General features: G+C 37.6%; 1 protein-coding gene across 1 annotated transcript; it reads left to right on the top strand.

The window, feature by feature from the left end:
• LOC149206748 (uncharacterized) lies at positions 1-22,600 on the top strand. Its single transcript, XM_089393794.1, has 3 exons — positions 1-221; positions 323-1,178; positions 22,138-22,600. The coding sequence occupies exons 1-2, from the start codon at positions 174-176 to the stop codon at positions 1,142-1,144; spliced, it is 870 nt and encodes a 289-aa protein (XP_089249920.1). The 5' UTR covers positions 1-173; the 3' UTR covers positions 1,145-1,178; positions 22,138-22,600.
• The last annotated feature ends 2,844 nt before the right edge of the window (positions 22,601-25,444 follow it).

Raw genomic sequence — 25,444 nt, 5'->3', positions numbered from 1 at the left:
CATACCTAAACCTTTGATTAGTGTTTTTCATTCTCCGCAGTGAGCGTTTGAATCTCGAGAATTCCCTCCTTGTTTTTTCGACTTTTCTCTGGCCCGTATAAAGAACCTCTCCAATTTTCAAATCCACAGAGAAATAAAAACCAGATTTCTGCATCTTCTTTCCAAATTTGGAGATGGCGATGTTCTTGGCTGTACAATGCTATCAGTGCAGCACAATGCAGGTGAGCAATCTGTATGTATCAGTACTACATTTTTCTGATTTTAATATCGGAGTTTATCAGCTGAAATCGTTAAGATGGGCATGCTTGAGTTTAATTGGCAGGCGAAACAGCAGAAGAAGAGTAACAATAAATGGAGTTGTTCAATCTGCAATGAGAAGCAATCCTTCCAGAAGATATTCGCTCGATCAACTGCTGCGAAAGACATTCGCAAATTCGTCCAGGACTTCAACATGTCCAGGCAACTCAAAGACGCCCAAGCAATGCACAATCTAATGTCAGGCCCAGAAGAAGAAATTGCAGACATTAACAACTGGGGAGATGGTGCAGAAATCCTACAAGAACAAGATAATTCGTTTGTTCAGGAGAGGCAGCAGAGCAAATGGGTCGAGTACTTAGAATCTGAGCAGGAGAATTCAATGCCCAAATTCACTGCAGAAGAAGAAGAAGAGGAACTGGATGGCATAAGAGTGGTAACAGATTTATCAGATGTTCACTTGCGAAAGCGCAAACAGAAATTTGTTTCGAGAAACAAACAATCTGACCGCACCCATGACAGGAATCAATCAAAGAAGAGTACTACTTCTACACTTGACATAACCCACGATTCTGGAACACTGGAATCATATGGTTTTGTTAAAGAGAAGAAGAAGAATACTAGAGATGAACCCAATATGTCTCCAGCAATTGCAGGGCAAATGAAAGAATACATAAATGAGACAGAAGATGGATCAATGCAGGATGCGAGAGGTTCTATGAAGCGGGTTTCCAAGTGGGCTTCTTATTTGGAAGCAGAGAGTAACACAGAAACCAAGTCCTCCGACTATGGATCCGATTGGAATACTGAACCAAGTGTGCAAAGCCCTCCGCAGACGGAGTGGACAGACCAAGTTTTTGAAGAAGATATCCATGCTGATTTTTTTTAATCTCTTTGTTCGATCATTTTGTCTCCCAACTAAGGTCAGACATGTTCACCTTTCTGTTTAAGTAAATAGAAAGAGTTTATGAAATTCTCTGTAAATCCATTGATTGTTTGGAAAGTCGAGGGTTTTGATTTTTCTATTGATTTGCAAAATTCTTGGTTATGACTATGTAGCTGCCAAGCAGAGGGCAATAAAGCATATTGCCATCTCTTAAAGGGGCTAATGCATGTTCTGATTCAAATATGCAGGAACAAGAAATTTTATCACACACAAATTTTATTTGATATATCATAGAAAATATTTCCCCTGTTATAAATGCTGCATTTCATCACACATGTGCTGAGATCTGTTCCTTCCTTCGTTAGAAGTGCTTCAAGAATCAAACCCTGAGCGGCTGCACCATATAGAGTCAACTTCCTTCATCTCAGTTGACGGGGTTATCTACTAAAATTACTCGGGACTTGCTTCTAGTCTTATCCTTTTGGAACTAGTGTCAGTAGTGGTGGGCTAAGCCATTATTTTGATAGCTGGGGAGCAATGAATCCTATTGCGGGGAAATTGCCCTAGACTTGCATACAGCCTTGTTCCTCTGGAACGCCATGTCATGGCTGGGATCCAGCTTTATCCTTTTGAAACTCATGTCATTTGGGAGAGCTATGAACCCTAACACAACTCTGCATTAGAGTGGTAAAACCCACTTTAACGTGGGGGCTGTTGAACTTGGCCACTTTATACACATGATTAGGTCTCTATGCTTACTGAGCTTTGAACTGGCTCATTATTCCGGTGACACCCCGTCTCAGACCACAACCTGATAGATTGCTTTGGTTTGATTATAATTATACAGATTCGTGGGAATCCACTTGGTAATTATAGTTATAATTATTTTTCTACGATGAAAATGGAACTCACTCTCAGTTAAACCACAGTTTCAACTTTCCTTTTATTGCTGAACCAGCGAGTGAATTGCTAGTTTTCATCGGCTTCTCTAGTGTGATCAATGGTCCATTCCTTTTTATGTTGTCTAGTGTTGAATTCCAAATTGATCGACAGTCAAAGGAATAGACCTCTTCGTGAAACTGCGTCCTTTATCAGCTGGGTTTTTGAAATAAAAGCTCTCTTCTTGTTCGCCACTAAAGTCAATGGTTATTTCACATGTTCTCTGGAGTTTGAAATATGAAATATCATAAACAGCTGTTACCATTTAACTGAGTCAGGAATTTATAGAGATCCATGTCTATAAAATATATTTTCTCCTTGGAGAATCAAGCCCATATAAGAGCTTGTGTATAGTTTATTAGGAAGTGTTTGAATTTGTTGGTATTTGGTAGAAGGTTAAAATGTACCTATCTTAATTTTATGATCCATTAACAAGTGAATATATTGTATTCTTTAATCAATGACTAAGCTGAAAGTTCAGTAAGAATTGTTAAAATACGGTCTCTATTAGTGATATATCACATGTGCGCCATTGAACTTGGCCACTTCATATATGTGATTATGGTACCATGTTTGTTGGGTTTTGAACTGAGGTGATTATTATGATGACATCTCATCTGAAACACTGAATTATAAGCTAATAGACCGCTTTTCTTTTATATAATTGTACAAGTTATGTTCATGTTAATACATTTGGTATATAATTATTCTTATTTTTATAGGGATGAAATTGGAACTCCTCAGTAAAACCACAGTTCACTTTTATTGCTTGAACAAGTGAATGAATTGCCAGTTTACATTTGCTTTCCTAATCTGATCAATGGTCCATTCCTTTTAACGTTGTTAATGTTGCTTTACAACTTGATCTACAGTCAAAAAATAGACCTGGTCGTGAAACTGGGTCCTTTATCAGCTGAATTTTTGAAATCATTTTTTGCCAAACTGATCGACAGTCAAAAGAATAAACCTGTTTGTGAAACTGGGTCCTTTATTACCCGGGTTTTTGAAATTAAGTTTCTCTTGTTGTTTACCATTGAATTCAATGGTTAGTTCACATGTTCTCTGAAGCTTGAACTCATGAAAGATCAGAAGCACTGGCTACCGTTCAACTTAGTCAGGAATTTATAGAGATCCATGTCTATTAAATATCTATTCTCCTTGGATAATTACGACTTTTATTAAAAACGACTCCCATTTTTGGATTTTTTAACACTTGACATATCCAGAATTAAAATGGACTTAAAGATCCATTGACAAGTGAATATATAGCATCCTTTAATCAATCGTTAAGCTGAAAGTTCAGTATGCATTGTAATAACAGGGTTTTGTACACCTCTCTCTTCTGGTACTATTATTAACTATTCCAATCTTTTCCTTGAAATCATAAGCCAAGGTTGCTGGTTTTACCTCTTACTCATAATTCAATGAGGTAAGATATACCTTTAATGGGATGTTATGTTGTAATCCTCTTGATTTTGAAATGTAAATGCACATAATTGATATATAGGATAGTGAGTTGGATGATATGGCCAGGGTCAAATTATGTATGGTAAATAATGTACTTCATATTATTAATAAAAATATATAGTTGGCTGAGGAGCAAAAAGAGTATGGGCTATTACTCCATAAGGGAGAGCCAAGGGGGCCAAAAATATTATCATAAGTACATAAACCTTTATTGATGTAACGGAGATCAGCCTTGGGATTTGTGCTAAGTAGTTGAAGAGATTCGAGAATGCAAGCTTCAAGATGAAGGCATGCATACAAAAGATGGATTTTGTGAGTTGAAGTCATTTCTATTTCCATTCTTCCATTCCAACATACCAATTGGCACGGCTGACCCAGATGAGTAATGGGGACATACAGATGGTGAGACTACATGGAAAATTGAGGTATAATTGCCATAGGAACATTCTTGGTATCCCAGCATAGAGATTTTCTTGGCCAGCCTATACTGAAGCCCTGGGAGAGAGAGTTAACTTGAGGGACAATAGTTGTAGAGAAGGGGATCCCCTCTTGGGTTATGTGGGTTGAAGGGAAAAAGAGAGTTGGTGATTGGGATGGTTGGTTGAGTGAACAACCTGCATTCCAGAGGGTATTGGGGTGAGGGTTTAGTGTTCTTGTTAGCCCTTGTGTGGTGTCACAGCCCTAACTTGGTGATGGCCTGCTGTTGAGAGACTAGGAACAATAGTCCCGAAGGGTGGAAGGAATGTGCTTTCTCAACAGTCAGTTTGTGCAGTCCTTAAGGGTGGGATAATGTCCTTAATCAACACTCAGTTAAAAGAAAAATATGCTTTTTTTAAAGATGTGCGTACTCTTGTGTATGATTTAATGTGATTGATTATGTGTAATTTCTATGCAAATTGCTACTATATTTTCATGGATAATTTGCATTATATGTTTTTTTTATATTATCTTTATTATACTTGAATTTGAATTATTAATGTTAATGCTAGGTCTACATGTTTGTTTATATATAGAACATAATTCTCATATCGATATCAGAGTTGTTTATATCATCTTTATTATACTTGATACTTGAATTTAATGTTAATGTATAATGCTAGTTCTACATGTTTGTTCATATATAGAACACAATTATCAATATCAATATCAGAGGTGTTTAATTATGAAGTTAAGATCTAAGTTAAACAGGAATTCTGAATTCTTAATTTGGGGCGGCCGGGTACATTACTTCTGTGCATAATAACAAGTAATACCTATTTATTTTGCACATGTATGTTGAATGTGGCTTGAGTCGAGTACATGCCAAATCACATAACTCATTAACATCGGCGTAAAGGGCAAATAAGGGCTTTGGAATAAAATTTGGGGACATGCATGTGACTTGGGACCGAGACCCTGGGGCTTGGACTTGAAATTGCCTTTTTCTTCATCACTGGGGCCTGGACTTGAAATTGCCTTTTTCTTCATCACTGGGGCCTGGACTTGAAATTGCCTTTTTCTTCATCACTACTTATATTATTATCTCTTCACTGTTCTTGGAGAAACATACCCTATACAGAGTAATTTTAGGATACTCAATTGTTACCGTATTGTTCTTCTTGATCGTAAACGTATCGAACATTTTAGAAATGTTAAATTTGATGCCATAAATATAGCCCTTATACTACAATAATTTAGAGAGATTTAAAAAAGCCGTAAATTTTTAGGCTGATAGGCCTTTGAATGAGTTTAGTAGTCTACCTTTTGATTCTCTGATTGACATCTGGCGTCAAACTGGGATCTGGTTTAATTGACATCTGGCGTCAAACTGGGATATGGTTTAATTGACATCTGGCATATGTTTATATGGTCTAATTGACATCTGTTCAGGTTAAATATCTCGGACTATTTCTCCCTCACAAAAACTGTGTTCCGATTTCTACTCCTCCACGACGACCTGCTTTCCGCTTTCTGCTCTTCCACTGCTCTTCCACGACCTGCTGCCATAATGCTTCCGGTTTCCGTTGTGCATTCTGCTGTGCACGACGTGCCTTGCTGCCATAACAATGAATTTAGCTCTCGGTTACTCAGTGCTGATTCACTATTCTGCTATACCTTGTTTACAACTCGATTTTGCTATACCCTGTTTACAGCTCTGTTGTTTTGTTCAAAAGTTGTTCGTTCAGGTGCTTAGAGTTCAGTAGTTGTTTTGTTCAAAGTTCAGTGATTAGTGCTCTCAAGACTGGCTTTTCTTATCCCATTCTTTCTCATTTTGCTTACACCGTTATAATCTCAGTCCAGGGTTTTGTTTTGGGTTTTTCATGACAGGTATAGGTTAAATCAGTTTTCTGCCTCGAATCTATAAGCCTTGCAGGTACTAGTGTAACCCATTTTCCTGGTTGTATTAAGTTCTTGCTTGGCTTAATGATAATTAATGGAATGGTGTTTTTTATTTCCTTTCTAGCTGTCCAAAAAATATTAAATATCATCGCGGTTTAAGAATCTTGATATATATGCATTATATATACAAATGTGTCTCGGCATGGTGATGAGAGAAGAGGCAGAAGAGCCTCATAGAATGTTAATAGGTATTTAAAATTCTCATTGCGTTCAAAATGCCTGATTCATATTAAAACAGGGATTAAAAATTGTAATTGCTTTAATATTGCCAATTCAATTAGGTTTTTCTATATCCATGGATGCTACAGAAGAGCTATGGTAAATAGTACTTGGGCTCCCCTGGGATTACCTAGCCAAGTCCTCTCAGCCCCAGGCATTCAGGTTTTGATACTTCCTGTCTTTTTAGGAGGTCACTGCTATTTTTAGCAGGTGCCATTCTGGGGAATTTCAGTTACCATGTGTTTGCACTAGCAATGAGATTTTTTCTTGCTTCGTAAAGTTTAGCTGTTGGGATGAAATGGAACTAGAGATCTAAATTTCCCTTCTTCAATCAGTGTCAGCAAAGAGTCCTTTCTTTGTCCATTATATCCGTAGGAAGATGAGCTTGCTATGACGAAGAAACCACCATTTTAGAAGACTCCCCTGAGATTTTGTATGGCCCCAGAATGGTACCAGTTAGGGGATTTTTTTGCCATATTAAGCGGTATCAAGTGTTGGAGTTTGCCAAAATTGTCTGGTATAATTAAATGGGAATCGACTACTGCAACACAAATAAAGTTCATTGAGGTGTCAGACATACTTGATGGCAGCTATATACAAACATTTGAAATCTTCTCAGAATTCATATTAAAACAGGTATTAAAAATTGTATTTGAAATCTTCTCAGAAATGATTTATGAGTTAGATAATGAGCTAACAAGAATAGTAAATACATTTCCAAACCTAAAAAATCTTTGTATTCTATATATTTCAATACATTTTAACCGGAAATTGTCAGCATATGGGTAAGGATCAGAAGCCTTTGCCACCAGGTTCCTGGAATCAAATCCATAATTCGAATAAGCAGCCGATTGTTAATAGCAATGTTGTGAAAAGCGCGAGCGGGATTAAATCGGCGCCGGGAATGAAGCGGGAAAAATCGGAAAAATCGGGAAAAAAGCGGGAAAAAAGCGTTTGGTACAAAAATATTCATTTTTTTTTTCAATTTTTTTAATATCTAAACCATCTACAACATAAAATAAATACATTGACACATAAATATGATAAGAAAACTAATATATAAGATGTTTAATATCATTTCTAGCGCTAAAATCACACATAACATTGAATCATGTCCTGAATAGTAAGTCCTGACTCCTGAGTCCCAGCTCAGCCTCAAAATATCAACAAAAAATATGATAATGTATCTCATCATGTCATAATGTCATAGACTCATATACAATAAAATGAAAGTCTAGTCCTATTGATTTCCTCTGCCCCTCTTGCAAGAAAATGTCACAGCTTTCTCTTTCCCTCTAGATGTAGATGCTGGTGCCTGTGCTGGTGGAAATGGCAGTGGAGTCTGATGTGCTCTAGAAGTTGAAGAACTAGAAGTATGAGCTACAGGAAGTAGACCACGTCCTCTACTGGTGGTAGTGGTAGCCCGGGTAGGCGGTGTCACCTCCTCCTGCTCCTCCTCCTCCTCCTGCTCCTCCTCCTCCTCCTCCTCCCTCCACTACATCCTGCACTAACCAATCATCAGCAGAATCCATGAGAGGCCTCTCGGCCTCAACCCTCCATGTAGCAGTGGTGTCAATCCCATCCAATGAGATGGCATCCACATCAGGTGTCCTCTCAAGTTGCCTCACCCACAATCGAAGATTGTAGTAGACGTAGACCATGTCATTAAGTCGCTGGGACTCCAACCTGTACAAAGATCATGAAATAATAATTAATAATTAATATTATAAAAAAATATTGTTTAATGAATTCAAAAATTTATTTGGAAATTTGCAATATTTTAAATGTTTAAGTGTTAACCTGTTGCGCTTCTTGTTGTGTATTTTTTCAAATACACTCCAGTTGCGCTCACATCCTGAGGAGCTGCATGTTTGGCTGAGGATGCGTACGACAAGCTTTTGCAAAAGGGGTACTCTGCCACCATACATTTTCCACCATGCATCTACAACAAAATTACAAATAAAATTTTAAATAAACATAAGAAAAAAATGGAATTTGAAGAGACAATGAAATTTGAAACAAAGTTACAAACTAAAAAATACCTAGCATTTTAATCGTCCTATCAGTGACAGCCATCTCAAAGCCAAATGTGCCACCTGCCATCTTATATGTCTCAATTTGTTTAGAGATCTCTATACGTTGTTCTGGAGATCGCACCATCTTTTGGACACAGGATAAGAATCCATCCATGATCTCAGCATCAAAATCAAATCCACATGCATAAGAAAATGCAGGGTTCAGGAAAAACCCAACAGCATGAATGGGACGATGGAGTGTGTTGTTCCATCGCTCATCAATCACTCCCCATAGAAGGAGTTGTTTCTGAAACCCATCATCTCCCTTATCATCATAGTAGGCCCGAATGGCTTCTTTGGCCCTGTCCATGGCTTCATACAAATAGCCCATTGCGGGCTTCTCACCATCAATCAACCGAAGAACCTTTACCAAAGGTTCAGTAACGGCGCACACCTCCTGCACTCCCGCCCAGAAGTCTTCCTGGTATGAAACTAGTCTACATACGGCCTCTCCTTCTGGTTTGCGGCTCATTGACATAGCACGCCACTCCTCTGAAAGAAACATTCTCTTCACATCCCACATAGAGTTCACGAGGGATTGAAGAGATATGAAACTCGTGGCAAACCGTGTAATGGCGGGGCGCACCAACTCTTTGTTGTTGGTGAATCTTCTCATCAAGCTAAGCACAAATGTATGATTATATATAAATTTTGTGATGCTTTTTGATGAGTCAACAATAGGGAATTCTCCCTATGTCCTCTAACATCAAATCAATACAATGGGCAGCACAAGGTGTCCAAAATAAAGTAGGATGCCTATCCATAAGCATTCTACCAGCAGCAACATAATTTGCAGCATTGTCCGTTATGACTTGGACAACATGTTGTTCACCTACCTCCAAAATAAACACATCCAACAAATCACATAAAGTTCTTGCATCTTTGATTTGATGAGATGCATCAACAGATTTGATAAACATAGTCCCCTTGGGACAACTAACCAAGAAGTTTATAAGGGTTCTCCCCTTATGGTCAGTCCAACCATCTGACATAACAGTGCATCCTGTTTGTGCCCATGATGCCCTAAAATCCTCCAATCTTTGGGTGCAGTCACGCTTTTCATCTTGAAGAATCCGGCCTCTGAAATCATGATAAGAAGGGATTTTGTACCCCGGGCCAACACTGGCAATAGCATCTGCCATCAACAGTAGGTTGGAAAAATGGATTATTCCTTACAATGCTGAAAGGAATATCACTCCAGAGGAGAAATTTTTCCATCAACCTGTCAGCTTGTTCTTTTTCAGTTCTTTTTAGCATTGAACCGATAGATGGTTGTGAACCAGGTGTGGTTCGAGGAACAAAAAATGATGATGCAGCTACCGGATTGACTGATGCTGCAGTAGAACCAGTGCCACTTGGCCCACTTCCTTCAGCTGACCTTTTTAGTTGCCTTTTGAGTTCTTCTTTGGCCTCTCTAGTGTGCTCAAATTCTCCCAATGCTCTCATGGCTCTTTGGATAAGTTCAGGATTTGTATTTATACAGGGCCCCACATCATGTCCAGGGATTTGTGCAAGGTGAAACTTCAACCTGTACACCCCCCCACGTATGTCCTTTCCACACAACTTGCAATTCAAGTTTTCTCTATCATTCGGAGCTTTAGTTTCACCATATTCCCAGAAAGGATCCAATTTCCTTGGCATGTTTGTTTTTGAATTTTGAATTTGAAAACCTATGGGAAAACAAGGATTAGGAAATAGGAATTTAGGATTACAATTTAGCATTTACAAAATTACAAGTTACAAATTTCCAGAATCCAAAGTTCCAAACCCAAGTTACCCAACCAAATGGCAAATGCCAAAAACAATGAAAAAACATAAACAATGTTTAAAAAAAATAAAAAATAAAAAATAAAAATTGGTTCCCATAGTCATACCAATTTACCCATCCCAAATCAATGAAAAAATACAAAAAATTCTTTAAAAACAATGAAAACAAAAGGAAAATGGTGCCCATATGAAGTTTCCCAACAAAAAACAATGAAAAACAATGTTTTTAAACAAGGAAAACAAAAAAAATTAATCCACATATCGTTTTTATGGAGAACATGGTGGTCTCCTCTTGAATTTGTCCTACAAGCACTTAGATTTGCTCACAAACCCTCCAGCTCCTCTCTCCAACACCTCTCCTCCTACGCACGCCCACAGTGCAAATGAACAAAAAAAAAAGAAATTCGGATTATAAAACCCGCTGCCGCCGCCCCCCACGCTTTTTTGGGAAAAAATCGCGCTTTTTTTTTCGAAAAAAGCATGTTTTTTTTTTCAAAAAAGCACGCTTTTTTTTTTCCGGAAAAAAGCGCAAAAAAAGTGCCGCTTTTTACCCATAAAAAGCGCGATTAAATCGCCAGAGGGAAAAAAGCGCGATTAAATCGCGCTTTTAACAACACTGGTTAATAGGTGTCAATTCCATCAAAGTACCCGGGATTGGAGTGGCGGTTGAAGCTTGTCAGCTTTCCCCAAATTTCTTTGGTAGTATGATAAAGTTTGCTTGGATAGTGCAATAGTAGCAAAATGTTATCATCTTCTAGCAGATTTGGCGACAACAACTCTGACCAGTCCCAAGGATTTGCAGCATTCTCCCCACAGGAGGGTAAAATACGTATTGCCCAACATACATAGAAACCGCTTTTTGTGTGGGTTTTTCAATTGTAAGTAGACTCCTTCAAAACGAATGCTGAGAAAAGAGAATCCAGGATAAATCTCAAAGGCCTCAGGTTTGCTACCCATAAAAGAGATACTTCTATTTGGGCACATGGCCAACTTTAATACCCCACTCACATTCACCATTTTGCTAGAAGCCGTGTTTGGATCTACATTTGTGATCCAAAAAGACGACAAATTGATAGCCGAAAGGTTTTGGGGGAGGGTGTTATTGGAATTAATAAATGGCATAACAGGAGCAGAACCCTTGTCTTGCTTCCAATCCCTGTTTACAGAAGAAAGCTCATTTTGAATGATATATTTTAGGTTTGGATTGGAAGGCAGAGATGAAGCCTCTGATAAAAAAGAGCGACATTTTTCCTTCACTTCATTAAAGCGACTGTAAGTGGGAGTGGGAATATAATTTTTGTTAGTTTTGAAGGTAGATGGAGCATCGAATTCCAGTAATTTGTAAGGGGATGAACTGGCCTCATTGCAGTTGCTGTGGTCTAAAGTGGTTGTTAGCTTTTTTTGTGGTTGATGTGAGTAGTTTTGTGAGCGTGGCCTCAATGCAGAGTGTTCTTTGTCTTATGTGCTTTTATTGCATTGTCTACAAACCCATTCTGGGGAAAATTGGGCTTGCTAGGAATTTAATGCAGGACCTGCTCTACCAATGAGCTACCTGCCCTTTTCATGATGGGCACGTTTACCGGTTTGATATCAAGGTGTGAATTGGTACCTCCAGCATTCCACTGGTTTAATGCCAAATGGTGTAGTAGCACATAGGTAACTTTTGCAGTGACGTTTCGGGGGAGTAGTTCAAGTTCTGCTGATATTCACCTTCTTCTGCTAGCTAAAAGCGTGTTTTAGGTATGGTTACTCAAGGTTGAAGATACGATAACGAGAAAGATCAAGGCCTAGGTTTTGGGCTGAGTTATTTGTATGTTTAATATGCTACATGTGCCTCTTGTTAGAGTTCCTTCTTGAATACTTACTTGAGTTGGTGGAACTCGGAGTTCATAACACTTTCCAGCTTATTTCAAAATTCATTCCATATTTTCATGCAACATTACCTCAAAGTTTCCATGGCGGAATGGATGTCGGTACTGGTTGCCTTTTCTCCAGACCAATCCCGGTTCAATTATGCAAGTACTCTTCTTAATAGCATACGTTGTGTTGGGTGCTAAATTATACATTTCTGTTATTGAAATTCAACTCAAGAATATGGTAATATGGTCATATGTTTATTGTGTTTTCTATTTTCCAGTTTTGGTCTGCCAATCATGTACACGAGCTTTTTTTTCTTATCTTCACAAGATAAGATAATGGATGTTATGTACGTTTAGGACTTCCTATTTTAGTAAAGCCTATTTTTAGATTTTGCTATTGATAACAAGTTTTTGTTTTTCGCTGGGATCATTCATGCTTACTTCTTAGTGGCAAGACTTCAGGTTTTGATACTTCCTGTCTTTTCAGGAGGTCACTGCTATTTTTAGCAGGTGCCATTCTGGGGAATTTCAGTTACCATGTGTCTTGGTCATTCTTTTGGCACTCTAGACTTTTGCACTGGCAATGAGATGTTTTCTTGATTCGTAAAGTTTCCTTGTTGGGATGACATGGAACTAGAGATCTAAATTTCCCTTCTTTAATCAGTGTCAACAAAGAGTCTTTTCTTTGTCCATTATATCCGTAGAAAGATGAGCTTGCTGTGACGAAGAAACCACCATTTTAGAAGACTCCCTCGAGATTTTGTATTGCCTCGGAATGGTACTAGTTAGGGGATTTTTTGCCATATTAAGCAGTATCAAGTGTTGGAGTTTGCCAAAACTGTCTGGAATAATTAAATGGGAATCGAATACTTCAACACAAATAGAGTTCATTGAGGTGTCAGACATACTTGATGGCAGCTATATACATACATTTAAAATCTTCTCAGAATTGATGGAAGCAATAGATGTTACTATGGAAAAATCAGATGAGTCCAAATTAATATCACATGGATCTTTTGATGAACTAGTAGTTTTACCTAAGCTAACCTTAACTGGCAACACCTACAAGTCATTACCAACTCCCGTGTTTTATGATGCTAAAAAATAACTTATAGCCTTATCTGTTACAAAAATGTTTCTCCATCAACAAAAGGAGCATTCTACATCTGCAAGTGAATGGATTTATTTGGATTTCGATCACTCATAGGGAGGGGCCTGCAACAATCATAGTTGTGTTCCTCTTCAGAAAAATATGCAAGATGAAGACAATTGCAAATTGATTAATTTTACAGATCCTTCTTCGAAAATGACTTTTTTGAATATAATGGAGTATTTTGATAAGCACCAGGATAATCAACCTGAAAATAATAGTCCATAGCTCTTTGAAAGTGTTGGTATATTAGTTATTCCAAGGTTCAAGTCTGAGACTGTTCTGGGTGGGGTACCTGACAACATTGACATGAAAACACAGGATAATCTGCAAAATACACTTCAGTCAAGAACTAAGAAGGTCTCTTTATTGTTCAACTCTATGTTTGTATCCAGTGATCTGTCATTTTACTTGAATGTGAAAAGAAGTTTTGTAAGATGTGGAGATCCTTTAGCAAAAGAAACAAGTAGCATGCAAAATTCTTTGCATACCGATCTCAATGAATTCTCAAATACTATTTCATCCAATTTTTATTGTCAAAAGAACATGATACAACTTCATCATATTGAGATGTCCAAATTTGTCATAGACATTATTGATTGCATTCGAACAGATTATGAAATGGTTTATGAGTTAGATAATGAGCTAAAAAGAATAGTAGATGCATTTCCAGACCTAAAAAAGCTTTGTATTCTACATGTTAATCAGGTAGATCTAATGAGTTTGATCAAGGACAGGGTTTCCCAAATAGGTTCCTTGAAATATGATACAACTTTGAGAGGACTAGGCACTATGCATATCTATCTTATAGAAGACAACTTTTGATGTTTGTTTCTAAGTGTTCAGGTAGCATATTTGTATTTGATAGAGTTGGTTCAAAGCATAGAGTTTTTGGAAGATTCTATAAAACTGCCCTATTCTTTGCTTAAATATGCCTACCATAAATCTGAAATTGGGTTCGCTGAAGGGCATCCTATGTTATCATCACTTGAAAGAATACTTAAATCATATTTCTTGCCTCGGAATGATCCCGAGGTCTTGGTTGTGTCCAGAAAAAGTGCATTTTTTCCTCTACGCACGAAAATATCTATAATAGGTTTGAAGCTTCAAGACCATGATCGGGATCAGGGAGAAATTTGGACAAGTTTAATTAGGCAATTTTGGACACATTGTGACTATCTGATGGTATCACACAAGTAAGTGAAATATTCCTATACTTGAAAGTATGATATGAAGTGCTTTAAAGTTGAGAGTGATCAGTATTCGGTTTAACCCATGCTGGGCACATGCACAAAGCATAGCTTTCAATCAGTCGTCATGTTCAGGCAGATTCTGAGCACGTTATAAGAGTTTTAGAAACATCGTTACAGTTTCTAGAAGGTTTAGACACGTACCTTACATACATAGCATGGAATTTACGTAAAACATTTTTAATTTATGCCAAAACATGTTAAAAATTTTTGTTCTACAAGGTTAGCTCGTCTCTAATAGTGGTGTGAATGACAATTCACTCTCATATCTTGTGCCCTTATTATTGTTTCACCATCAAAAGTTAGCCTTGTTAGATTAGTTTTCGCATTCACATCACATCTTTCTTTATTAGAATTTTGTGCTGTGGTGAATTTGATGAATTACAAGTACTACTATCACGGAAAAAAGAATCCCTCTGTTAATATTATGGAGCCAGCCTTGACTATGAATGCCATTCCTTTGTTGTTGAATGGTTCCACTGAGATTCAACCACTACTCCAAATAATCGATATTGGTTCTGTTACCTCATTAAAAACAACATCCTCACACTTCCACATTACTCTATCTGATGGAACACATCAACACAAGACTTTGCTACCATCTGCATATAGCCCACAAGTTGCATCTGAAGACATCCAAATTGGCTCAATAATTCAGTTTAAAAAAGCAGCTTGCACGGTGCTTCAAAACTCCTTGTAAGGCCCAACATTTGAATTTACCCTCTTTTATATTTTGTCTTCTATACGCTTCCTGCATTACAAAAATAAAATAAAATGGAATCTTCGTTAATTCATTTCTCATTTGTTTACATAAGGTCCATCTTAGTGGTTGAGCTTGAAGTTGTGATGCGTACAACAACATTGACCAAGGACTCATCAACACTACTACATGCAAAGGTAGGTACATCCCTGTATAGCTCTTCATCAGCACAAGATAACTTGCCCTCTGTAGTTACTCCACTAATTACAGCAACAACTACAACTATTCCATTCAAGGCGCTCAATCCTTATCGAAAATATTGGTTAATCCAAGGTAGAGAATCTGCAAAAACAACATTGAAGACTTACAACAATCTGCGAGGCTCAGGAAAAGTTTTTGGATTTGACCTTATCAATCGTGATAAGGAAGAGATCCACCTTTCTGCATTTGTTGAATTGGCTGAATCTCTTTACAGTCTAATTCAAGTTGGCCAGCTATACATTGTTTCAAATGGCACAATTAAAGAATCAAACCCAAACTACAACCACCTCAAGAACAAATGGGAAATTTACTTGTTTGCTGCGTCCACTGTCAATCCATGTCCCATAGATGATCCAACGTTTCCTTATCAGAGCTCACTTCAAAACTATTGTTGAAATAAAAAATGCAAGTCCAAATATGAATGTGGATGTCATTGGTGTTGTTACCTCCACCTCACTTGCATCAACAATTCGACGAAAAGACAGAAGTGAAACATTAAGGAAAACACTCATATTAAAAGACAAGTCGGGTTTTAGCATTGATGTAACATTATGGGGAGACCATTGTAACTGTATAGGACAAAACCTTGCTGAATTCTACTCTTTTGACAGCCCACCAATCCTGAATTTAATGGCACCACAATAGGGACGATATCAACGAGCACTCTCATCATAAATCCACAAGTTGAAGAAACTCATCAACTACATGCATGGTTTTGTGAAACAGGTTATAGCTCTTCTTCTCCATCTTTGAGTAGAAACTATGGTGTTGCTTCGAAACGTGCCCTACCACGAAAGATGTTTCATGAAATTGCTTACATGCAAACCTCCGATAAAGCAATATGGGTTTCAGTTCGTGCAACGATAACTGCTCTTCACATGGACGACTTCTACTTTCTAGCATGTCCATTAGATTTCAATGGAAAACAATGCATGAAAAAGGTTGTGGAGCATTCTAACAATCTTTGGCATTGTACAAAATGTAACGGCGACTTCCCAAAATGTGACTACCGTTACAAACTTAAAATTGAGCTACATGACCACACCGGGCACCTACAGAACGTCACAACTTTCAATGACGCAGGAAACGAGCTCATGGGCATCACGGCAAAAGACCTGTTCCTTCTTTCTATCGAACCAAGTGATCTGCAAGAAATTTGTGGCCGAATTTCAGGATGCTGCTTCTTGCTAACACTTTCCATTAAAACAGATTCTTCAACGGTGCTGAGCGCGTGCAACCAATACTGATAAATTTAGAAGAAATTCAATATGCCTCTGCATGCAAAGAAGCCCTCAATGACATTCAAGCAATGTCCACTTCAAAATGACCTGTTGTTTGCCGCCTTTGAAATTTTTTTTAGGGTTTCTTCAAACACTACTGTTTGTACATAAACTGACATTTCTGCATAGCTCATTGTTTCATATTGTTGTAAATTACGCCCATGTTATTGTGATGCACACTTTCGCTGCAAATACTCTCTTTCAGTTATTCCAAAATATGTATGTTTACCCCTTTGCATTTTACATAATATAGATATCAACATTTGTAAAGACTTACTACATGAGTTTTCTGTTTGTTGTTTACATGGCTATACATTGATCTCTTGCTTGCTAATCTATTCATGCTATCGTTCAATCTTGTTGAAAAAAATGAAGAAGAAGAAAGCAAAATATTGGTTATCTTGCTCTTCTCCTCTCAATAATAGATGCCATAATAACATATGTTTTTGTAATACTCCTAATTGCATGTTTTTCCTTTTACCTATTCTACCTACACTTCACTAATGTTCAAATAAAAAAAAGTAATTCTAAAACTTGTAATACATTCTCCAAACATGCAATACTCGTTTATGAAAACTAACAATAATTATTTGTACTTGTTTAGATATGCCAAAAAACACTCAAAATGCGGATAAAAACGAGCAGCGTCGTCTTGTTTATGCACAACACAAGGATACAATAAATGCATGTTGACGACTTCTTTACAAAAACTGCAACAACCCTACTACTTCCTCTACATCCCTTCCCACCTCAAATGCTCTCCCAACTATACAAACCAACCCACCTCACCTTCATCAAATCCAATATAACCCTCCCCTTAATGAAGAACATCATTGCTTTCGACAAAGGATAGATGAACTTTCTACCATGCATGTTTGCACAATATGCAAAGAATCATACCTAGGAATGAAAACAAAACTTTTACACGGTAGCCTTTCTTGTTTTCGTTGTGCATCATCTAATTCTACCAATCGTTTTTCTGAACTGAACAACATGAACCCTGGTGAACAACCATATGTCCTTCAACATTTAACACAAGTTGAAGAAATGCTCATTGCATGTGTAAACCCCATTCTACAAGTCACTCATGCCCGTGGTGGTCAATACAAATATAGTGGCCATACAATTAGCTTCCCTCAAGACATCACTACTATTGCCAAATACTTACCCCGAATGATTTCTGACTTAGACATCCTCATTGTGAAAAGGCACAATCCATCTGAAAAGGCTTATGAATTATTTGTTTGCAAATCACGTGTCCTTGCAGCACTTGAATACAAAATAAAAAATGACCCTTACTACAGTGATGTTCAATTCAGTTCATCTGCAATTTTTGCACTACCAGATCACCCTATAGATATTTCTTCTCTTCTCCATAATGTAACCACCTCCTCTTTTGAACCCCATCAAACCACTACTGATTCTACTTATGATACTGATGTCATGCTAGTATGCTACCTCCATTAGAAATCCAACCCTCTTCTTTTGTTCCAATACTCCCAAATTCATGTACTGAACTTGAGCACATTTATGATTATTTGCACTTGACCCATTCAAATTCAACAAGCTCTATTGATTGGCCTCCAATATCTTTAACAACTATGAATGAATACAACACTGTAGGCCTCTTTGCCATGGCATTCCCCACACTCTTCCCTACAGGCATTGCCATGATCATGCAACCAAGACTTACAAAAGTTGAGATGCATGAATATGCTTTGCACTTGTTGCACTACCATGATAACTGATTTGGCCAACACCCAAGATTCCGCTACTATCTTTATAACATTCTAATGCGCCATCGTAGCCAAACAACTGCTAGTGTTTTTGTGAAGAAGTACATTGAAAACAACTTGCCAACAACGGTTTCGGACCTATGACAGTGTCTTCGTGACTCTCCAGATACAAGATTGCCAGAGCAAATAATGCGGTTCGGTTTAGGCCTACCAGGAACACAGTATTTCTGGAACAAATGACGATCTTCGCTAACTGACATGATCATGCAAATAGGAAGTCCGACATTCTTTTTCACTCTCAGTGCAACTGATACTAAATGGCATGACTTGCACATGATCATGCCTACCAGTGTTCCTTCCAGTTCAGACAACCACTTCCAATGGAGAATTCAAAACATAATAAAAAACCCACATCTAACATCCCAATATATGCATTGCAGATTTACAATTTTCCTCGAAGAAATCCTGCAAAAAGGCCTCCACGCAATATACTACTGGTGCAGGTATTTTTTAATATCCATTTCCCTCTACATTAATTTTCTATGCTGCATATATGTTTTAACCAAATTTTACCTTCATATTATATTTAGATATGAATGGCAACATAGAGGATCCACACACATTCATGGCTTCCTCTGGTTGCAAAATGCACCAAATATGGACACAATTGATTGGAACAATGCATTAGAAGTTGCTGATGCACATAAGTATTTCGACCACTACGTAACTGCCTGGAATCCACGTCAGGCAGAACACCAAAATCTTCTGCTTCACCAATCAACAATTCATAACCCATGTCTTCTTGACACAACATCAATATTCAAGTCCAACCAGTCTGAAGACTATACAGAGCTCGTCAACTGCGTTCAACGTCATACAAAGTGTCATGAATCTTCTTGTCTTCGCAAGAAAGACAATGTACTTAGCTGTCGGTATGGAGTACCATGGGAGTTAAACTCCACATCTTCACTTTTCATTGATGATAAAGGTCATAACACCTCGCAATGATGAAAGATTGAATATTCACAATGCCGATCTACTTTCTATCTGGAGAGCAAATGTTGATTGTCAACCAGTTCTATCTCGCCATGCTGTGTTAAAATATATTTCAAAGTATGCAACAAAAGCAGAAACAAGATCTGAGAGCTACCGTCAAATGCTATCACGACTTTCACAAAGTGCCATTCCAGAAGCACCTACTGTTGCTGTTATCCGGAAACTCCTTACAGAAACCATTGCAGATAGAGACATTGGAGCGCAAGAAATATGCCATATGTTACAAAAGCTACCTCTCTCTCTCTCTGCAGCCATACATTTCGTTCTTTGAATGTCAACAAGACTGTTTTCAAACTTGTTTCTCAAGATACTGAGAATCCCCGTTCGACACCAAACTTTATCCTTGCATACATGAACATGCCTATTTCATTGGAATCACTGCCCCTCCTTGAATTTGCATGCTCATGGTCATATTCTGCCCGTCGGAAAAAAAACCAATGGAAACACATATTCCCTCCAGTGATTGTACATGTCTTGCCACGCTACAATGTCATTCCTTCCTCTGATGATCCTTCTTATGCCACTTTTTGCTGGAGTGAATTACTATAGTATTTCCCTTTCCGCACACTTCCCAATGATATTAGTTCCACTGATGCAGAAATAATTGCACACTGGGAACAAAAAATGGGTACATATATGCCATGGCATGTCCATCGAGAAATTGAGAACCCACAAACCCCGCATACTGAAGATCAATCTACCCTCGACACCCCACTTTATTCCATGCAAATGAATGAATGGAAAATCCTCTCTCAGCTGCACCCAGGTTACAATATTGCAGTTGACAACCTCGACATGATTGGCTACTGCGACTTCGATGCCAACCACAATTGGTCACATACTACTATCCCTCTCCACTTGCAAGAAACTGCCATAAATTTCGTTGAATTCAACCGCTCAACTATTCAAAACCAACATCATTCTTTTTCCAACCTTCCCCAAGATCACACATTATCTCCTACCCAAAACATAGCTTTTACCACTATTTTTTTCGCACTTTAAAACCCCTTCGCCAAAACCCCCACGCAGAATCATCATACAAGGAACAATTGGGATAGGAAAATCCCATTTGATTAAATGTCTGCACCATGTATTTGTGGAAAACTCACCAACAAACAAAAACCCTTTGTTGTTACTTGCACCAACCGGCGTTGCAGCTTTCAACATAAATGCTCTCACAATTCACTCTGCCCTTCATATCCCTATCCAAACAATGCATCCTCTTGAAGGCCAACCACTCCTACAACTGTAAGAGCAACTCCGTCATGTAGAATACATTCTCATTGATGAAATGAGCTTCATTGGTCCAAAAATACTTTCTCGCATTGATGATCGTCTAAGAGAGGCATTCCCTCTTCACCGAAATGCACCATTTGGTAATCGCTCAATTATCCTTGTCGGAGATTTAGGTCAGCTACCACCTGTAAAAGACATTCCTTTATACGCTGGGATATCACGTGGCACTACACTTTGGCGCAGCTTTGACACAATCATAACACTTTCAACCGTTTTTCGTCAACAAGGAGTTAGCCCGTCCTAGGTTGCTTTTTGGCAAATACTCACAAATCTCAGAAATGGAATATCTACACTTGAAGATTGGCAACTCCTAATGTCAAGGACAAATTCCTCTCTTACGCATGAAGAGCAACACACATTTGAAGAATCCATGCACCTATATGCAATGAACAACTTAGTGGTCTTGCATAATAAGAAAATGCTTAAAAAATTGAACATTCATAACACTTTCAACCGTTTTTCGTCAACAAGGAGCTAGCCCGTCCTAGGTTGCTTTCTGGCAAATACTCACAAATCTCAGAAATGGAATATCTACACTTGAAGATTGGCAACTCCTAATGTCAAGGACAAATTCCTCTCTTACGCATGAAGAGCAACACACATTTGAAGAATCCATGCACCTATATGCAACGAACAACTCAATTGTCTTGCATAATAAGAAAATGCTTAAAAAATTGAACATTCCAGTTGCGCTTTGCTCTGCAGAACAACAAAGGCAGAAAACTTCTACTACAACAGAAGATGAGCATTTGCCTGCAAAAGTGCTCTTATGCAACGAACAAAAAGTTATGCTCACCAGCAACTTATGGGTACATGCAGGCCTCGTCAATGGCGCACTTGGGAAAGTCATTTCAATATTTTATTCAATTGGCTCAAAGCCCCCAGAATTACCATCCTTTGTGGTTGTCGACTTTAGGCAATACAAAGGAACACCATGGGACATTTCACACCCAACATATGTACCCATTTCTCCCATCACAAGGGGTACATGCTGTCAGATACCACTTCGAATGGCATGGGCTTTAACGATACACAAGTCACAAGGAATGACATTAGACAAAGCAACAGTAGACATTGACACCAAAGAACGACAAGGGCTAACGTTCACTACAATTTCAAGAGTGCGGTCATTGGCAGACATTCAAATCAATCCAACATTTCCATTCTCACGCATTGCACAAATGCACGAGAATCCATATCTTAAGCATAGACAACAAGAGGAATCATTGCTCGCATCAAAATCTATGCAGGAGAATACACTCTAGCAAATCGTACAACCTGTCTTCCAGATTTACCCACATGGTAAACACCACTTACTACATAACCAAATTTCACATACATTTGCTTGCTATTACATTTAACCTCATATTATTTTATATTAGTTTAAAAATCGTTTATTTTATTTCAAATCTTCAAACAAAATGTTTTCTGCTAAGAACGGCAAGGTCTAGCATTCACTGCAATTTAAAAATTTCTTTATTTTACTTCATTTCTTAAAAAAATATGCTTTTAGCAAACGCATCCATTGTCACATACAATGTTTTCTTTTTTGATGGCCACAGGTATGGATACAGGCTACCTAGGCTAACTACGAATGTTGTATGAGTATTGCCAAGAAATTCAACAAATGGAACTTACATTACAAGATATGCAAGCAAGGATCCTGCCCCAACAATCATTGCCTCTTTACCGTTTGCGTCCAACCATTGAATTGTTAAAGAAGATAAGAAAAATACTCAAGAAAACAATTCACATCCATGAAAGGGACGCACACAGGAAAATGCGGAATCAATTGCAGGAACAACTCGCACAATTTGGCACCACAATAAACATTAATTGGTGTTGCCGATGCCATGCCCCATCATGCATATATGATTAGCTGCTCATTGTCAATTACATCTATATGTCATAGAATGCTTTTATTGTATATATGTTTAGATGTCAAAGAATACTTTCATTGTATATATGTTTAGTTATTACCTACCAAACACGTCTCTATGTATAGACCATATGTAAAATTTCAAGAAATACATTGCAAAGCATGTACAAAATTGTTTCCACTTTTATGACAATACTCGTCAACATTGTATATGATTCAAATTTCAGTTGCTCATCATTGTATATAATTACTTGGTAATGTTTTACTTTTAAATATATCACTTAAAGACATTTCTGGTACGGCTTCATCAACAAAAACGCTCAATTACGCCTCTCTTTTTAGATAATAATATATTATTAATTTCCTGAAACAGATAATGCTAAAGTTCCTGCTATTCTGGTTTGTTTCAGCCCATTAATATCCTTGCCCTTCTTTGCTCATTTGAAAAATTTTAGGAGCTAAACTGACGCTTTCTAGCTTCACTACATTTGTATGCACAGCTAGCTTTTCACTATGACTATGCAGCATGTCTTCCTTTGCCTCTTCCTCCACATCATCCAATACAAAATTTGTGTCTGCGACATACCCTCCTTCCTCCATCTGCTTAGCCAAGCTGTTCAACATTGTACATATTTTCTCAGCTTGAGGGTGTGCCTTGTCTCCCACAATGAATGCATGCCATTTGGCAGTTCCACGAATTTCTAACATATCAAACCATAGCCACAACATTGCGCCAACTGACAACATTCAACCCCAGGGGATGTTCTGTGCAAACAAGAATAGTTACTTTTGCTTAAAACTGCTCTGTTACTAGTGTTGTATGCAGAAAGATGACAGGAACACTAGATTAAACAACAAATAGGAAAAAGAACAAAGGTTAACTGTGAAAGCAAAAGGAGGTTAGCTTGAACAGAAGTTGTATACAGGAAGATGACAGGAACACTAGGTTAAACAACAAATAGGGAAAAGAACAAAACTTAACTGTGAAAGCAAAAGGAGGTTAGCTTGAACAGTCAAAATTTCTTAAGCATCCTTATATCCTTTTTAGTTAGAAAAATTGTCTCCTGTTTTTCATCAACAATATAATGTGTACTTTTCACATCAGCGATTTTCTATGTACGTTTTATAGCCTTAGTAATATTGCCGTTGAGTATCTTTGTAATGCATAAGTCTAGGTGTCATACTTCTGGGATCATCACAATCTAGGTGTTGTGGACTTCTTGAGTACAGTGAAACTGTCTACAGATAGATGATCCCGCTTGTATGAAAGTGAATCTCTCGAGAAATGTAGGTCGTAATGACCCCAACAGCTCATTCTTCTTTCTGTCAATGACAAACTTCACTTGGTCATCATTCGGATCTCGAATCACGTTCTTGGTGTACTGCTAGAGCCCTTTGCTTACACCCCCTTACCCAATGTAGCATATGTGACATTAACAGGGATATATTTTTGTTGGGCATTTTATAGAGGAGTTCCCTGGCCTCCTCCAACTTGCCTTTCTTACAAAAAACTATCAATAATAGCATTGTATGTGACCACAATGGGGCAAATGTTTTCGTTAGGCATTTCATAGAAGAGCTTCCTAGCCTCCCCCAACTTGCCTTTCTTGACCATCAATAAGCACTTTGGATGTAACAGCACCAAAACAGAGAACTTTTGGAGGAGAGTCTACCATGGACTTCATTTCCATTTTCTTATACATTTGGTTAGATGTACCTAATTTTTTTAACGCATATATAATTTTTTCTGAGTTCCAATATGATGCTCACTAAAAACAAATAGATAAACATGATGCAGCCTTGCACCAATAAGTAAACGGTGTAACGTTTTAATTTAAACAGCAGCATTGGTCCACAGTGAAAAAGCCTTCAAAAGCCATCCATTTCCTCCAACTGGCTACCTCGAACATCTTATCAAGTGATATGATACAACCTTGGCTTTTACACCAACAGGTATAACGATGTAATCATTCAGTTAAAACAGCAGAACTTGTGCACAGTAAAACAGTAATGAAGGGTTATCTACTTTCTCGAATTGGCTACACCATTTTTTTGGCTGTTGAAAATGCATCATATACCACATTAAAAATCAAAGAGATCTGGTGATTGGCAAAATATTTTATAAAAAAAATACTTCTTTAGACTATAACAAGCAGATCATTGTTTCCACAATGGATCACAAAAAGTCCATTTGTAAGGGAATAATAATCCGTTAACTTGATCAAACAAGGGAAAGGGTACAAGGTCGTAGAAAATGTGGATTCAAGATGCTGCTGCTGTAACGTTTTTGAGTAACCCACTTATTTTGATGATGTTTTTTGGTTTTGTCCAGATATTTTTCCATGAACAGGATAAAAAGTTGCTATATTATTTTTTTAAGTTGCTATATTATTTTTTTAAACATTTGCTAAATAAAATGTTATAGTACTCCATGCACCTGCTATGCACCTCAGTCTTTTAAAACTAACTTGTACTTGGATGTAACAGGCTGTAAATCAGAATTGGAAGACAAAAGGATAGTGTGTGAAAAAGTTGAAATACAGAAAACAAAAATAGAAGTAAATCAATTTTTCACATCATATGTAAAAGAACTTATATTCAGATCCAACAGGCTGTAAACAAAATTGGAAGACAAAAGAATATTGTCTCAGGAAATTGAAAACAGAAACAAAAATAGAAATAAATGAGTATTGCAAATCATTTGTAAAAGAACTTATACTAAAATGTAACAAGCTGTAAACAGAATTAGATGACAAAAGGATATTGTTGAAAGAAGTTGAAATACAGAGAAGGATCTTCATAGCAGCTTGTCAAAAGGAAAAAGTGAACCTGCTGAACAGGAAATCACAGAGAATCTCCTTCAGGTTGACCTCATATCCATTTAGAAGACTCCAAACACTCCCCATAAGTAAAGCCATCATAGTCTACCTCTCTTTAAAATTCCATCCAAATCTCTCAAACAACCAACAGTGTTTTACAACAAGCAGCAA

The sequence above is a fragment of the Pinus tabuliformis genome, chromosome 1_2 (assembly GCF_031772625.1).
Source record: "Pinus tabuliformis cultivar Carrire ecotype Pingquan chromosome 1_2, CPIR1, whole genome shotgun sequence".
Taxonomy (NCBI): domain Eukaryota; kingdom Viridiplantae; phylum Streptophyta; class Pinopsida; order Pinales; family Pinaceae; genus Pinus; species Pinus tabuliformis.
Note: the sequence above shows the minus strand (reverse complement) of the source record. Positions and strands in the feature narration are given on the sequence as shown.